The sequence below is a fragment of the Heloderma suspectum genome, chromosome 13 (genome assembly GCF_057233095.1).
Source record: "Heloderma suspectum isolate Gila_16-S chromosome 13, 16-S_ref, whole genome shotgun sequence".
In the NCBI taxonomy this organism is placed as follows: Eukaryota; Metazoa; Chordata; class Lepidosauria; order Squamata; family Helodermatidae; genus Heloderma; species Heloderma suspectum.
This window is the reverse complement of record NC_139470.1, coordinates 18,248,397-18,265,930: the sequence shown is the minus strand read 5'-3', so window position 1 is coordinate 18,265,930 and position 17,534 is coordinate 18,248,397. Positions and strand designations below refer to the sequence as shown.

Genomic DNA, 17,534 nt, shown 5'->3' with positions numbered 1-17,534 from the left:
ACCCGGGTCTCTTGACTCCTAGTCCAACACTCCAGCCACTACACCACACTGGCTCTTTAGTGCCTGCCTGCTCAATCTGCTGTCCAGGATCATGTTCTAACTGTGGTTGGACAACTTCAAGGCCCCTCCTGTTCTCCCTTCTTAGGGTTCTTTATCATTCAACTGGACTTGGACTGGACAGCCCTTCAAATAGAGGATGCCTACAAAGAGAGGACTGTCCTCTGTAAAATAGGACACACGGCCACCTTTGTCTTAAAAAGGAGCTACCAACAGCATCATACTTGCTTTGCCACCAGTACAATACGTTTTGCAGCTCACGGGCATCCCCTAAGCTGTAATTCCAGCAGGAATACAGTCAGCTGACCCACACAAGCCAATCTGGACACACCAGGCCCTTGGATCCAAGTTAGCGCCCCAATCTGATCAATTATTCTCAGTGAGGCCCAATGTTCTTGCTCAGTTACCAAATACAGACAAGGTTTATTTTCTCATGCTTTGGGAGTAGAATTCTGCCTACATTTTGCTGTGATGCGACTGTGGTTTCAGTGTCCTCTTGCTGCTAATTTCAAAGAATTCATTTATTTTCACTGTGCTTTATTTGTTATCCACTTTGAATGTTAAATAAGGAAAGGCAGTATATACATATTTTAAATAAGAACATAAGAAGAGCCATGCGCGATCAGACCAAGGCTCCACCTAGTCCAGCATTCTGTTCACACAGCAGTTCAGATGCTGAAGGAGAACCATCAGACACGAGGGAGGTGTTTTCCCAGGCTGGTCCAGATATGAGTAGGCCTGCTTCTCAGGTTACAAACGTACAGATGGCTGAGCTTGAGGGTCCCTCCTCACCCACTCCCCCGTGAGAGGCTGCGAACAGGAGGTTGACCTAATAGATGCCAGGCTCATACGCAGAGCAGAGAGAGAGAGAAGGTCGGGGGGAACTTAGACGGTCTACCCGAATGGCTTTGCGTGAGAAGCTGCACTTAGAGGCCTCATGAGAAGAGAGGGAATTCCCCCCCTTAAGTTAGGCTAGTGAGACCGCCTCCCTCTTCAAATGGCGGGCAACTCTCGTAAATCCCATTTGGATCCCCTGAAAGCATTCCTTGTAGACAGAGAGTTTCTCTGAGAATTTGCATCTGTAGGACCCTGTGAAGCAATGGATTAAAAGCTGTAGACTGAGGCCTCTCGTCTGTGTATGTTTGGGCACTGAAGTGAAGTGGGGGGCTAAGGGAATCGGGGCAGCGTGCCTGCAGAAGGTCAAAGGTTCAGTCACTGTTGGCTCCAGGTTTTTGAGGGCCCTTGACCAGGACACCCTCAATGGGCCCACTCCCTTCGTGAACCTACCTTCTCACCACCATGGTCACCAGCTGCTCTTGCTCCTCCTCCTCTTCCTCATCGTTCCTATTGCTTGCTTGCTTGACAGGCAGAGAGCCAGGGAGCAAGGAGGCCATGGCATCAACTGCTCCTCCTTCTGACCCCCACCGTGGTCTGAGCAAGAGGCAGGTTGCGATGGCAAGGAGGAGGAGCAACTCCAGGGAGCTCTTGTCAGTGCACCCCTGATGGTGTGTGGGCCCCCAGCAGGTGCCTGACCATGCCTACCTTTGAGCCCAGCCCTGGATCCAGTTCCTCCAGCGTATCTATCATGGCAGCAGCGTATTCCACTTTCTATCAAATCCCAGCCTTCCCTGGGGGATGCTGGGAGTTGTAGTCCCAACACATCCCGAAGACACTAGACTGAGGAATGCTCCCTTATAGCCCCTCAGCTGGTGTAATTTGAGTATAGGATTGTTCTGTTAATATCAAAGTGTCCTATGCCAGCTTAAAGTTTTACTATGGCATCACCTGTTCCCAAAAGCTAAAACTGGCCGGCTTGGCATTCGAGAGCTCCTAACACTGTAGATCCAAGAAGTTTTGTCCCTGTATTTCAAACAACAGATAGATGTTTATCTCAGCCCTCTTTATGCAAAACTACATATAGGCTTAGACAAGCAGCCTCCTTTTACAATGTGCAATTCATCTGGCATTCCGCTAAATCAGTCCTTTTCAACCGGGGTGCCTTCAGGTGTTTCAGACAATTCCCATCAACGCTAGCCAGCATGGTCAACTGTCGGGGATGATGGGAGTTGTAGTCCCAAACATCTGGGGTGAGCCAGGTTGGGGAAGGCTGAGCTAAATAGTTGCTTGCAATCCAACAGGAAAGAGGGCGGGGGGAGAAAAACCTAAGTTTGCACTTTCAGACCACTATGTGAACTGACACTCAGTTATCCTTTAAAATTCGCAGTTCTGCAAATTTTGCGATGGAGTTCTTCAATCAAAAAATGCATACATAAAGGCATATATTTGGGGAAATAACATTCAAAAATGCATTGTACCAGGAAAATGGCTTGCACAAAATGTGTATATTAGGCAAAACTTACATGAAAATGCACATATTGAGAAGAAATGTGCACAAAATTGCTTATAAATTTTCATGCAACCTTTTTTAAAAAACAAAACACAACTATCTCAGCAACTGGGACAAACCAAACTTAAGATTGGAAAAACAAAAAACAGAGAAACCAAAACTGATCAATTCATACGTCCCTAGACCTATCATGAGAAAGGACTCCTTGCCATCACAATTTCCACATGGGAGTTTCTTGCAGCACAGACAGTTGACTACCAAGCTTTATTGCAAGTTAGAGCGCATCAAGAAAACCATGTCTCGCTCCATTCCCATCATTCAGCAAATGCACATTTAAATCGCTCTGGCCATACAAGCAAACTTTACACCCACTCTCAGATGAAGGCCATCAGCCACCTCCAATTAATGCAAGCCAAGCTTTTTTTTTTAAAAAAAAAATACAATTGTCTCTTGAAGGTTGGATGTGTTTGTGTGAGTGCCTATCACTGGATGCTCTTTTGCCTTCCCATATGCAAAAGGGAAGGGTTGAAGGTTTATTACACTGATAGCCTGCCCTTCCTCCAAGGAGCTTAAAATTAAAAGGGTGGTTTGGAGATACAATATTTAATCTGCAAAAAGCAGCCATCTTCCTTTGCAGTAACACAACAAACAAACAAACAAACAAACACTCTCCCCACTACTAGTCACGTTCCAAAATAAGGGCCACCCAGCAGCCTATGCATCTGACAAGGCGCAGCTGTGATGCATTTTATTTCTGTTCTGGCTGGCATGCGCTCGACCACACACACAGATCAGGCCCTGAAAGCTGACCTCTCCCAGCAATGAGAATCCGCCTTCGCATTCCACCCCTGTCAACCAGCAGAGTCATCCTTCCCCCTACTGTCATTCACAAGGCACACCACCCAAGCATGACTCAGCATAAGAGGCACCCTGCCGGCGTCATTGGCTAGCCAGCGATACACCCAGTCAATGCCCAAGCCGAGGAGTTAAAACAGGATCAGCTGAGCCTTCTTTTCAGGACTCATGATGACAAAGCTGCCGGCAGGCCCACAAGGGGAAAAAAATGATCCATGCATGCTGACGGTTCTATTCAATGAGAAACTGCCTTGCAGGTTTGGGTTTCTGCATTAAAAAGTTGGCGCCCGGAAGTGCGCATCAGATTATTCCTGTATGGCACATTAATTTGGAAAAATCATGCCAGAGGCAGTCAACGTCTAAAGAATTAAGACTAGGTTGCAGAATCTCAGATCGAGGGACTAAATCCGGCTCGCCTAGGGTCCAAATTCAGCCCTCCAGGGTTCCCCAGGGTCACCCCCTTTCCCCTGATCCCTTTCCAATCATTTGGTGGTTTCCCGGGCTTTGTTCAGTTTTCCCCCATTCTAAAGGTTGAAATGCCTCTCCTACGGCCTAGTTCCTGGCAGTAAGAGCTGTAAACTATAATAGGCTGGTATTTTTGGTGATTTTGGCGTGGCCCCTTTTGTCTTTGGCCCCACCAACCACTGCGACGTGGTCCCTGCGAGTTTCTCCGAAATGGAATTTGGCCCTTGGGCTGAAAGTAGTTCTGCACCCCAGATTTATTTTTTTATTTTCTTTAAAGAGAGGGAGAACCTGGGTTTGGGCATGGGAAAAACAAGTTGTGTTACTTCTCACTAACGACAGTTTGATCATTATCCAATAAGCACAAGCCACAGCTTGCAAAATGCTCAAAATGCTATTCTAGCTAGGGAGAGAGATGGGTTTTTTTTAATATAGAGAGAGAAACTGACAAAGCTAACTTTGAAAAAGAGATCTGGAATCCCCACAATTACTGAACAGTGTACTGTTTGTGGCCAAAAGGAGAGCCAGTGTGGTGTAGTGGCTAGAGTGTTGGACTAGGAGCTGGGAGATCCGGGTTCTAGTCCCCACTCGGCCATGGAAGCTCACTGGGTGACTCTGAGCCAGTCACACACTCTCAGCCCAACCCACCTCACAGGGTTGTTGTTGTGAGGATAAAATGGAGAGGAGGAGGATAATGTAAGCTGCCTTGGGTTCCTTGCAAGAGGAAAAAAGGCGAGGTATAAATGCAATTAATAAATAATACATAAAAGGTTACTCTGCAAAGTCCAACACTGTTTGCAGCTGCAGCTCTAAACGAAATTTACTCCCATTCCTTCAAAGCGCTCCAATTCCTGTGCAGCTAGAACAGCTAGGACAGCTTCAACAAACTATTCTGCTGGAAGGCACCACCATTTATTCTGAACCTGGAAGTCTCAAGACATCCAGTATTCTTCCAGCTCTACTCAAGTGCTAAGAAAATGTGAGCGTATTTATTTATCTTCACATTGCCAAACAAAAAAACCCAAACCCATCTCCAGACGAACAGCAGGCCCTACATTTGACAGCAGACCAGATGTTGAAGGTCTGCCGAAAGCATGGTGGCCCGATGTCCCATCATGCCCTGGGCCACTTCGGGACCACCCTTGTCCCCAGGCTGGCGGGAGAACCAGTTCTTCAGTTCTCTTTTGTGACAGCTACTCCCAGGTGTTCGTGGGAAAGAAAAGTTCACAAGCCAGAAACCACCACATGACATCTGCTCCCCCAGCCATTACAAAATAATCTCGGGCAATAGAATGGTTTTACAGGCTTCGGCACAAAGACACAGAAATTATAGAAAAGATGCCTCAGAACTTTTCCCACACGCTTAGGAGTCCAGGAAGTCATAAAGCAACAGCCCAAAGGCACATACACTGAAATCTCTGCTGGCAGAACGAAAGAGGGCATGCCACACCCCACACCCCCAGAGACACTCCACAGCAACCCTCCCCCAACCTGCCGCCTTCCAGATGTATTGGACTACAACTCCCATCAAACTGGCCAACATGGTTGGCTGTGGATAATGGGAGGTATAGTCCGATACCTCTAAAGAGCAGCAGGTTGGAGCAGCGGGTGCTACAAGAATCGGGTATCTTTCAAGACTCAACTTTGGCTCCTTCTCATGTTACCTGAGAAACAGGTTTTGGACACACACCCTGTCCTTCGTTACCAGTGGCGCCGTTACTCCTCTGCATTTGTTCTCATGTGCCAGTGCCAGAGGGTCCTCATGAGCTGATCCCATCGAAGATTAACGCCGTTCTAAAGGCTCTCCCCCATTCGCAAAAAAAAAAGGTAACAAAGGTCTCTGAACACAACTATTCTTTTCGGGCTGGAGGAAAAAACAAGCACCACCTCAGCCCAACTTGGCCCCCGCTCCAGCCATCGGATCCGGAAAAAATATAAAAGGCTGGGCTTTTGGACTGGCTGAGAAAGCCTCATGGTAGCTTCCAGTTCAGTTTTTTCCCATACCAGAAGTGTGCGATTTTTCAGTTCTCAGATGTTTGGAGTTAGAGGTTAACCATCCTGGGCTTCATTTTGGACCCTGTTGCTGGAATACCATCACTGGGGTAGACAAGGCTTCGGTGGCCAACGGCACGAGTAGGGTGGGGGGCAGAGCTGCTCGGCATCGGAAGGGAATGGACGATGGTCCATTTTCCTCAGTGGCCAACCAGATCCCTGTGGGAAGTCCGCAAATAGGACATAAAGGCAAACTTTCCACTCCTGTTGCTGGGGACGGGCAGGGGGCACAACTGGTATTCACAGAACACGCTGGCTGGGTGATGATGGGCTTTGTAGTCCGACACACATCTGGAGGGCACCAGTTTGGGAAGGCTGCCATAGAAGCTCTGTTCAACCATCATGCCCCAAAGCCGTTGAACCAGTTCCCAGATAATGCGAGCTACTTTTGGCCCAGCTCCAGGCTGAACCAACTAGGATATTAGCTGTGTGAAAACTATTGATGTGTACACGTGTTTCGTTTCTATGTAAATATTTATTCATTTGACTCTGCCTGCCCCCCCCCCAAAAAAAACAAAAATGGTGCTGATGGTGGGTAATAATAAAATCCAGATTAAAAACAAAACCTTAACATAAAAAACAATTAAATTAAAAACACAATTTAAAACACCGCAATAAAGAAATGCATGGCACCTAAAACATTATGTACCAAAGGACACCATAATGCAGAGAATGGGAAAAGCCAAAGAAATTCAGAAATGTGTAAAAGAAAAGAAGCTATCATACTTCGGTCATATAATGCATAATGAGAAATATCGACTTTTATAACTCATAATGCAAGGCAAAGTGGAGGGGAAAAGAGGACTGGGACGACATATGACATCATGTCTGCGGAATTTGAGACAGCGGACAGGAATAATATCGACTTCTTTATTTCGAACAGCAGTAAGTAAGTTTATGTGGGACAGAGTGACCGCCAACATCCAATGAGGATACAGCACAGAAAGAAGAACCAGTTAAACCCCCCTTCAGCAACACAGCCTAGAAGCCACCACCGAGAAGGCCCTCCACGACAACCACTATAGGAAGTGGGCAGGTTGAGCAGGACTGGGATTGTGGCAGATGGGGAGAAGTGTGTGTGTGTGTGTGTTTTTACCCCCCCCCCACTGCAGTCTTGATGAAAATCACACACCCCTTCACAGTCTTGCTGTTCAGCCTCAAAAGGAAGCCTCTGTTGTGAACCAACAAAGGCTTTCCTCATTGGGCTAACAATCTGTGGGGGAAGGGAGGTATTTTCACTGGGATCTCAGCACTTGGGCGGGGGTAATGTTTTTTCATTTTTTAACTGCCCACATTTCAGACTCCTGTTCTGCTTCTCTCTTCTCCCCTCCCACCCCAGCTATTTACACCAGAAAACTAGAGATGACCTGAAATTTGTCAGATATTTTTTCCCCTGGGAAAGTTTACAAGATTTCTTTCTCTCACTCATAGAAGGAAGAGGTCACTTTGCAAACTTTTCTCTGAAAATTATCCACCATTTTTTCTGTTGGTGGCCATTTTCCACCCACAATGCCCCGGAGCGATGCCAGGCCCAGAGCATCGTGGGGGATGCAAAATGGCTCCCAGGCTGCCCGACACACTTGCTGCTGCTGTCAATTGCAACAGCTGCAAAGGGGGGGAAACATCAGAAAAAATGAAAGTGCCTGTGTTACTAGTGCTGTTAATGGTAAACTCCAAGCCTGAGAAACTGTTAGAGAATTTCTCCTCTGACAGGGTAAATTTGGTGAAAACCTCCCACGCACACATACACACACACACCTCTACACACACAAATAGGGTGGAGAATTTCAAGGGACCATTTGCACAAAGTAAAAAACTAGTCATGCCAATTCCATCTCTGCGATTTTCATCACCTTTAATTTGAGTCTAACACAGACAGCTGCATCCAGTCTTAGGGCCAAAACAGACATGGCTTTAAATGTGCGTCTAGCAGCTATATCGTCTTTTCATTTTTACTCTAACATAGGCAAGATTTTGAAAGCCCCTCTGCATCCCATGCTAGGGTCGCAATCTGGATCAGGGAAACTGTGCCTGAGTGAAAATGGGGGTGGTACAAATCCTAGCCGGATGAGCGTGTAAAGTTTGCGAATGAGAGGGAAACAGGCTGGGCCCCTGAAGTGTGAACTGTCAGTTGCAATTCTGCTTGTAGCTTGCAGACTTGATTGCTGGTTTTTGGTGTTTCAAAAGTTTTCCCTGAGTTAAGTGTGGCTTCCTTTTTGGCCACAAAACTGCTGTATAAAGGCTTCTGCGCTCCAGCCAAGTTGCTCTTAATTTGGAAAAAACTGAGGTCAGAATGCATCATTCAGGCCGAGTTCCTTGTTTACTTTAATCCTGGGGATTGCGGCGTGGTGCTGATGACACATTCGGGCAGAGGAGGCTCTTTTACGTCACTCCAGGTGAGTCTGCAACCAGCTGCTTGCGAGTGTTTTGCAACACAAGGATGTAACGCAAGCTGCTGGTTTAGAGTGTACTTCATTTCAAGATGGTGGCCTTGATGAACATTCTCTCCCTCTGGGTTGTGTTGCAAGGAGTACGATAAAGAACTGCTGACTACCTACAGGCATCCTGCCATGAGGCTTGGCTTCAGCATGTGGCAACCTCTGGCAGGGACAGGGCCCACCAGTGGAACCTATCCAGGCTCGCCCTTTAGCATGCCACCATTCCACCAGCCCTGCCAAAGGCCACCCTCATGAAGGCTGCTCCTCCTTCAATTGTCACCACCAGCTAGGGATGTATGAGAATTTTGCTTCCATTTGCAGATCACTTGAAAATGCCCCGTTTGCATGAGAATTTTGCTTCCGTTTGCAAATGGAAATGTATGAGAATATCTGCAGATGTATGAGAATTTCTCAAATTCAATTTCTCAAATTTCAATTTCTCAACTTTCTCAAATTCAATTTGAGAATTTCTCAAATGTATGAGAAAAATGTATGAGAACACATCTCCAATTGCAAACGTACGAGAATTTCACTTCCATTTGCAAATCACTTGAAAATGCCCTGTTTGTAACCCCAAATGCGAACGGGGGCACATGTTCTCAAAAAATGTTTGCAAGTTCCCAAATATGTGTTCACATTCACAAAATGTGCATTTGAAAAATGCGCAAATTTAAGAACATAAGAAGAGCCCTGCTGGATCAGACCAAGGGTCTATCTAGTCCAGCATTCTGTTCACACAGTGGCCAACCAGCTGCCCACAGGAAACCCACAAGCAGGACATGAGTGCAGGAGCACCCTCCCACCTATGTTCCCCAGCAAGTGGTGTACATAGACATGCTGCCTCTGATACTGGAGGGAGCATAGAGCCATCAGGACTAGTAACCACTGACGGCCTTATCCTCTAGGAGGAATTTGTCTACCCCCCTTTTAAAGCCATCCAAAGTGGTGGCCATCACTACATCTTGTGGTAGCAAATTCCATAGTTTAACTGTGTGCTGGGTGAAGAAGTCCTTGCTTTTATCTATCCTGAATCTCCCACCAATGAGCTTCATGGGATGACCCTGGGTTCTAGTATTAAGAGGGAAGGAAAAAAGGTCTCCCTAGCCACATTCTCCACACCACGCATAATTATAACTTGCACCATGCATAATTGCAACACGCATAACTTTCTCAAAATGTGCAACTTCTCCCATTTGCAGAAACTGAAACGAGGTCGCAGCCGAGAACAGGAAGGAACCAATCCAAGCTCTGAAGTGAAGTTCAGAGAATTCCAGGAAGCTGAGGCATCTCTGGTTCTCCCATCAGCCATTCCAGCAAGCTGTCTTGAGGGAGTTGAGAGGGAAGAGCCGTTCTACCAACCCTGAAGACCACCTCCACGAAGGCGCCTCCTCCTGCTGTTGTCACCACCAGCAGGCTGTCCTGAGGGACACGAGAGGCCAAGCAGGGCCAAGAGTCTGCAGGTGTCACCCAAGCAAAGTCTCAACCCACACACAAAACCATCTATCGATCTTTCCAACAAGGTGAGGGGCCAGCCTGGGCCATTTTAATTTGTTTTAGTCATCGTAAGCCAATTTGGGGGCTTGTAATGAGAATGAAAAGGTGTGATATAATATCTTCTATAATAATAATAGCGGGAGCACCTGTCTGTCTGTCCAGGCCATAGCTCCAAGGCCACAAAACCTAGACACCTGAAACTCAGCGTGCATACTAAGTGTAGCCTAGGGGTGTGCATCTTGGGTTTTTTTTTAAATGCATTAATTAATTTTAATTAAATTTAAATATGTCCATGTGGTTGAAGCCTGCAGTAACATTTTCAGTCACTAGGGGCAGACTTCCCTAACCAGTGCATAGCCTCACCATCAATACAGCTTGAAGCCAGGCAGGATTAGTAGGTCAAGGGACAGAGGTATACACCTGCCCCCCCCCTTGCTGTGTGGCAGCCCCCCTCCAGGGAATGGAGCGAACAGAACCCTCCCTTAGGGGTCTATAGGGGTGTACCACGGCAGGGGCCATGCCTAGGGGTGCCAGCAGATGTGGCATCACTCAGATGGGGCAGGCAGATGTGTCCAGCTCTGACAGCTGTGTAAATCTGCTTGAAGGCTTTGCTGTATAAAACAAAGGGCTATTCCAACCCGTGAGAAGCTGGGTCCATTCGCTACCGACAACTAAAATAACTTCAAGGAAGAGACATTTAGGGAAACTCAAAGAAGCAAGCTTGCCCAAGGATAGGAAGGGCAGTGGAGAGAGAGACAGAGAGGGCAGATTCTTCAAAAAGAAAACTGCTTGCTTAAATCGCTGCTGCACAGGCAGAGACAGAGAGAGAGCTCTTGGTAGGTGAAAATCTATCTCTTCCTTCGGGCAAGAGATTATATAGGGCTTGACACAAAGCCCTCCCATATAGCTGGGCACCCTGCCCAGGTAAGAGGCCTGCGAGCACAATATGGCACCCAAACCCACTAGTTAAAAGAAAAAGAAAGAACAGAGAGGCGGTTTCTCTGAACTGCTCGATTTGGCAATCCAGTACCAGCTGGCAAAGCACACCGTTTCGCCCATGCATTAATTTGATAAAGCCAGCCCTGGGGAAATCATGCCCACGCCCAGCTCCAGCAGAGATTTCATACTCAGTTCTTAAAGGCTCCCTCTGTAACCATGAGGGCTAGGAACTTGATTGCTTGTTTTAAATTACAAACAAAAGCACTTTCAGGAGCTTGGTATATGCATTCAGTGCTTGACTATTCTGTAAAAAACAACAACCCCAAGATCCCTTTCTTGGTAAGTCACTGCCAGCTAAGCCCCCATTGGTGTATGGCCTTTTAAAGCTCTCTTAGTTGGTGGCTCTCGAGGGACCAGATTCCATAGTTACCTATGTGCTGTGTGCAAAGGTAATGAGACCGCTGCCCTGTATAAAGACTAGCATTTCAAAATCTGCCCCAAGGATCTCTTAGCTTTTTCCAGTTTCTTTTTGTACGAGTGGTTCCTTGCTGAGAGCCTTTCCAGATGACTTGGCTGAGACACAAGGAGGCAGGGAGGGAGAGAGTGGGGGAAAGAGAAAACCTGATTGGTAATTGCATAAAAGCACTGTCATAATCTCATCCTACCACCACCCCACCTATGGAGGCCTTGCAATTAGTTTATGAACTTGCACATCATGCTCAAGAGGCATTTACCTATGAGTTCAAGTCCTTCAAAGAGCTGCTGTTAAATTCTAACTAGTACAACGCTAAAGTTAAGAGGTCCATTAAAATGCCAAAGTGTGTTCCAAAACAGTAGGGAGGTTTCTTAAAAACCACATCACTTTCAACAGATCCACTGTGCAATCACTTAGTAAGTGTATTCTGTACTCTCACAATATCATGCATGAGGATTAGAAGAACCATTTCTGCACCTTCAAGACTACATAACCTATGGTGCAGCGGAGTGTGAGTGAAAGATGCTCATAAGGAAACTAGAAAACAACACCCTGCCACATACACAAACACATTTTAATAAGGGATGTTTAAAAACATCCAGAGACTGTAAATGAAGCTGTATAAACAGGATCAACAAAAACTTAACTACGGATTTCTCACAAAAATCATTGCCCTGTCCCAGAGAAAAGAATTAAAAGGTGGTACGAGAAAGGGGTTACACAGTCTTTTTAAAGGAAGTAATCGGTATCCTGCTACCACTGTTTCAACCTGGGTCAGCACTTTGGACTATGGCACAGTGCAAAATTTAAGGGGAGGGGGCTTTAGTGCCCTACATAGCTCTTTGGTATTTCCCATAATGCATGACAAGCAACAAATATGTGCCAAATTTGCATTTTTATGCAGGTCACAAAAATCAGCTTTGCCAAGTGAAAAATCGAGGTTAACTGGGTGTAGGATTTTTGACAATTTTAGTGAAGAAAATGCAAAGGTCTGCTCATCTCTTTGCTTTCCCTAGAAATGGTTAGAGGAAAAGAAGACAACTGGGGATAGGGACAGTGGCATGACCAATGCAGGGGGCACCAGGGTAACCCTCCTTCCCGGGCACCCCATGAGCTTAATCCTCTTGAATGTCAGCACATTAGAATGAAACGTGGTACACATGTTCAGGACACAATTCTACATTTCAAGTGCAAATAGGGAAACACAATGCAAGAGAAATGGAGTGTGCTCCCTGGAATGAAAGATGGGGCATGTGTTTTTAAGATCACATTCCCCATTTCAAGTGCAAACTCCTGCTCTGTGCCCTTGTTTTCAAGGAGGCTGGGAAAGAGGTAAGAAGACACATCCCAGTGCAATAACTGCCTTCAAAATTGACAGATCTTGGAAAGAAAGTCAGTCTGCACACGCTGTTCTCCGCTGGAAACTCCAACTCTGCTCAGCCTCTGCTGGAAGCACCAACTCTGCTCAGCCTCTGCACCAAGTTTGGTAGGCTTGCGGGTTGAAGATGCAGAATAAGACTGTCATCTGGTTTTTCCAAATGTGTTGCACTCTAGAGAGAGACGGCATCAAAGGTACACATGGTTTGGCGCCTGCCAAGGGCCCACACCCCGGCAGGTGCCCATTGGAGTTGCTCCTCTTCTTCACCACTGGAACCTGCTTGTTCACCTGCCTCTCGCTCTGGCCCAGACAACGGTGGCGGTGAGGAGGAGGAGCAGGGGATGCCACAGCCGACTTGCTCCCTGGCTCTCTGCCTGTCAAGCCAGCAGGTGGGAGCAAGGATGAGAAAGAGGATGAGGAACAGCAGCAGCTGAGGACAACTGTGGTGAGAGGGTAGACCCACTGAGAGAGGGGGCCCACTGAAGGTGTCTTCCCCAAGGGCCCTCAGAAATCTGAGGCCGGCACTGCCTCCAGATGTGCTGGACTACAATTCCCAGCATGCCCCAGCCTGCAGTCGAACACATCTAGAGGGACCCAGGTTGGGGAAAGCTGCAGTAATCCAACATGTGAAGTCCGGCCGTTTCGACACAGTGCTCTGCTAGCAGAATAGGAAGACATTTAAAAATAGACAGCTGAGCCTACTCTTCTCTGAAGGGCAACACAACGGCTGGGCTTGAAGCAACATGCTGTTGTAGCAGCAAAGGAGTGGATCCAGCGGGGCCAGCGGGAAGCTGAGCAGAAGGCTGTCGCTAGCTTTGAAAAAGGGAAGAGGCCTCTGACAAGCCAGGTAGGGGAAAGGCGAATCTTCATGGCTGTCAGGGCTCCAGGGCGACATTTATCACCAGTGACCTTCAGCAAGGGAGACATTCCTTTGGCTCCAGCTAAAGATTAAGCATACACACTCCAAGCGTCACTCATCTCCTGCCCCAGTGACTGAAAAACGGGGGGTTGCAGCAGAGGACTTTGCCGTGTTGCAAGAGCAGAGCTCGCAGGTTAAAGCCCTCACAGAACGGGCTAGCTAGAAAACGTCTTGGCCGTTTCGACAGCACGGCGCGTTCAGAAAAGACCATCCAAGAGCTCGGCCTGGGGCCAAAGCCAGAAGGAATTTCCGTTCTGTTCCCATTTTCACGGGTTCCAAAACGAACATTATGGTTAGAGATGTGAAGGCCCACAAAGAAAGAAAAACTGGGGAAACCCCAGAAAAATGGGGTAGGGGAGAGATGTTTTTTTTGAGTTTCCAAAAAATCCTGGGGGATTTTTTAAAAAAAAAATTCTGGGTCTCTCCTCCCATTTTTTCTAGGCCTTCAGATTTTTAGCCACGATGTCCTAAGCGGGCCTTGATCCTCCTTACTTCTGCCATCACTTCCTGTCTCCCACACGGCCTAAACTACACAGCCGCCCAGAGGAGGAGCACAAGACAATACAAGACATGTATTGAACGCTGCGTTTCAAAACCAACTCCTCCCAGTTTTTAGCTGCTCATTTCTTAAAAAATACTGAATTTTTGTTCCTGCCTTTAAAAACAATACTTTTAAATGTGTTTCATTACTGGTTTTATTGTTGATTTATTGTTGGACCCATGGAGGGAGGGGCCCCTCCCCTGATGTCATCCGGCTCCCAGGCAGTGACCCAATCCAGTCCCCAGGGCCAGAACAGTTCACCACCCCTGCTGTAAGTTCAAAGCTTCCAAAGAAAGTGTGCAAGGCTGATACACATCAGACTCTCAAAGAGAGGAGGGAGAAAGACATTTCGTTCTAATCCGATGCCTTTGCTCGAAATCAGATGGAAGGATTCTTCTATTTATTGAACAGAAATGTTCGAGGCAAGTTTGACCGATTGTTTTTCCACACCTCTCCTTGCTGGCAGATCCACATGATGACCGCCTGGGACCTCTCAGGACATTACCACTGGATGACAAAAGAGTCCCCTACCCAGAACTCAAGTGCTCACATACAAGAATGGCAAATATTAAACATGGGCCTCTCTGTACACATTACATCGCCAGGCTGGTAAACATGGTGACTCAACAAAAAAACGGAGATAACACCGGAGAGAGAAAGAGAGAAAGAGGGTGAAGCAACTTGTTCTTGTCCCTTATTTTACAGGAACTGGCTCGTACTTCGGGTATTTCTGCTTTTGTAACCTCCCACTATCCAGCAAAAAAAAAAAAATTGCATTAGGAGCATGACAAAGTATTTGAGGATTTCATGCATAATAAAGTCAAGGCAGTTTTTATGGCTAGAGTGGCTGAAATTCTAGAAAACACCTCGTCATGCCTCTAATACAATTTCCTTTAAGTTTGATTGCATTGGGAGGGGGGCATATTTTTCTTTATAACTTCAAGCCCCATGGAGATATAAAGGAAAAGGTGTAAAGGTAGTATTCTACCCAATTCTTCACTAATGGACAAAACCATTCACATTTGTGGGGGGGGTTAAATATGATATTTGCAGGGGGCTAATTAAGATTGGAGCCTGGTATGAGGAATGGGGGGCTTTAAGCCACACCACCGTGGTTCAAATCAGGGCCCCTGCACCTATCTGCATTGGGCAGGAAAAGCTCCCATTTGCCCCCCCCCCCCCCGCAAATAGCAGGTGCAGGAGTCCTGATCTGGACTGAGACCACAGGGGTGTGGTACACCCCTCACACACTTCAGGATCCAAATCCGCCCCCATTTCTGCTTGCAATTGACTTTTAAAATGCCATGCACACAATTGCTGATGGTATGAATGGTGCCACGGCCAGTTTGACCCCGTGCAGCAGCAGTTCAATGTTAAACACATATTAGGCGACCTGTTTGCATGTTCAAGCACAGGAGTGGGCAACTTGTGGCATTCCAGATGTTGTTGGGTTGCAACTCCCATCATCCCTTACCATTGGCTATGCTGGCTAGGGCTGACGAGAGTTGAAGTCCAGCAACATCTAGAAGGCCAGAAGCTGCCTAACCTTGATCTACTATATCAGCAAAGAGGTCTTGCCTCCTTCCGCACCATATACACACATGTGAATTGACCCTTTGTGTACAGATATTTTGCTTCTTGGTTGACACGACTGTTTGCATTATAAATGGCCCCAAAAGGATAACATATATTTGCAGGTCCAGGCTGCAGAAGTCAAGAAGTTCTTGAAGAGACCAGGGAGGGAGAAGATGAAGAAGAGCTCAACACTATAAGATACCATTCAAGAACTCCAGCAAAGGCCATAGCTCAGTGGTAGAGCACCTGCTTTGCATGCAAAAGGTCCCAGGCTTGATCCCCAGTATTTCTGGGTAAGCCTAGGAAAGAATCCTGCTTGAAACCCTGGAGAGTGGTTGCCAGTCAGTATCGACAACACTGGGCTAGATGGACCAAGGGTCTGTCTCAGTGGGTCAGTTCGCACGATCAAACAGCCCACTGTGGCTTATTTGTGGGGCGTGCCGGCAGACATTTTGAATATTCAAGGCGCAGCTCATCATGTCGTCTGAATCTGGGCTGCAGGGGTTATGGTAGGGTTAAATAACCCTCACGTAACCCTAAAACAGGCCATGGGTTATGTGAGGGTTGTCGAACCCTTGCACAACCCCTGCGGCCCAGGTTCAGATGACACAACACGGGGTTGCCGCAGCTTGGATATTCGAAAACCGCCTGGCTCACACCTCAGCCCACCACAGCTTAAACAACCCATGGTGGGCTGTGGTGACTGTGTGAATCAGGTCAGTATAAGGCAGCTCCCTATGTTCCTAAGAACCAACACTTTGAATCTTCCACTGAGCTAACTTAAAATGACACATTTGCTCAGTTTACAAGCAAAGCACAGTTTGGCATCGTATGCGGTGGCTGATCCAGCAGGGCTCTTTGTCAGATTACTGATGGATTGCCCCACTGGGGCTGCTTGTCCGCCACTGAACCATCATCCTCTCTACAACACACAGCTGCAGGGGAGGGCTAGGTGCGTTCAAGGGGGCACCATCAGGTTGTGCAAGCGAGGACAATGCCCAAGTGCGAACAAAGCACAGCCTACAATGCATCCCAGAATCATCTGCAACACGCCAGTGATCTGGGATAAATGGATCAGTGTAAAAAGCATCCTGTAGCAGCTGGAAGTCGGAATTCCAATGGGCGAGACTGTAAGACCCCTGCTTGAGGCAATGACTGTTCTTTACACAGCTACAAACAACCCTTCATTATGCCCGTTTCTCTACCTCCCAACCCCCCAAAGCCATGTGTTAGGCTTTCCTGTCCCTATTATTCCTCTCCCCTACTTCATACTGCTCTGCACACAAAACAATTCTAAATCTTGGAAGATCAACAAATCAAGACTCAAAATACAGCATAAACATGCTTTCACCTGAGCTTCTTATTTCATAGGAACGTAAGACGCAATCTTATACCTGCTCAGACCATTGGCGCGTCCAGTTCAGTATTGTCTCTACAGCTTGGCAGTTGCTCTTCAGGGTTTCAGACAAGTGTCTTCTCCAGGCCTACCCAGAATGCCAGGGATTGAACCTGGGACCTTTTGCATGCAAAACACGCGAACTACCGCTGAGCTCGTTTCCTGGGTGCAGAAAATGAACATCTTTTTCTATATTCACAACGCAAAAACTTTCAAGAGAAAAAATGAAAAGTGGGTGCTTGTAACGTCAGCCAACTGTCAGAGAAAGATGGATGATCGCTCATTGCAAACCGTGCGTGCGTATCTGTAATACAGAGCCCAACGGAGAGAGACCAGTAAAAGAAAAGTGGCGTAACTCCTACCTCTCCAAGACATCGCTAGGCAAAGCAGAAGGAAGAACATACCAAATCAACTCCTGGCCGTCTCCACTTAAAATACGAAGTGGGATGGAGCTGCAAGGAAGTGGCAGCTATACCAACATAAGAATAGGTGCCAGGAAGCACCCATCTCTGGCACTTTCCTCTCCATATTGAACCAAGATGTTAGAAGTTTGGTTAAAAAGAACACAGGTTACTTTTAGTCACTAAGAAGGCCAGGTGTGGAGAA

At 47.0% G+C, this 17,534-nt stretch overlaps 1 protein-coding gene across 2 annotated transcripts in view; it reads right to left on the bottom strand.

Moving 5' to 3' along the window:
* SLC25A1 (solute carrier family 25 member 1) overlaps positions 1 to 17,534 on the bottom strand; it is a 66,654-nt gene that overhangs the window by 32,978 nt on the left and 16,142 nt on the right. The window contains exon 1 of one of the 2 annotated variants that reach the window (XM_084819558.1): positions 3,215 to 17,534. This exon is cut by the window's right edge and continues 15,686 nt beyond it. The exons of the other annotated variant lie outside the window; for it this stretch is intronic. Within the exon in view, the coding sequence (XP_084675684.1) occupies positions 3,215 to 3,290 (76 nt within the window). The 5' untranslated portion in view covers positions 3,291 to 17,534. The remainder of the gene's footprint in view (positions 1 to 3,214) is intronic. 2 annotated transcript variants of the gene reach the window in all.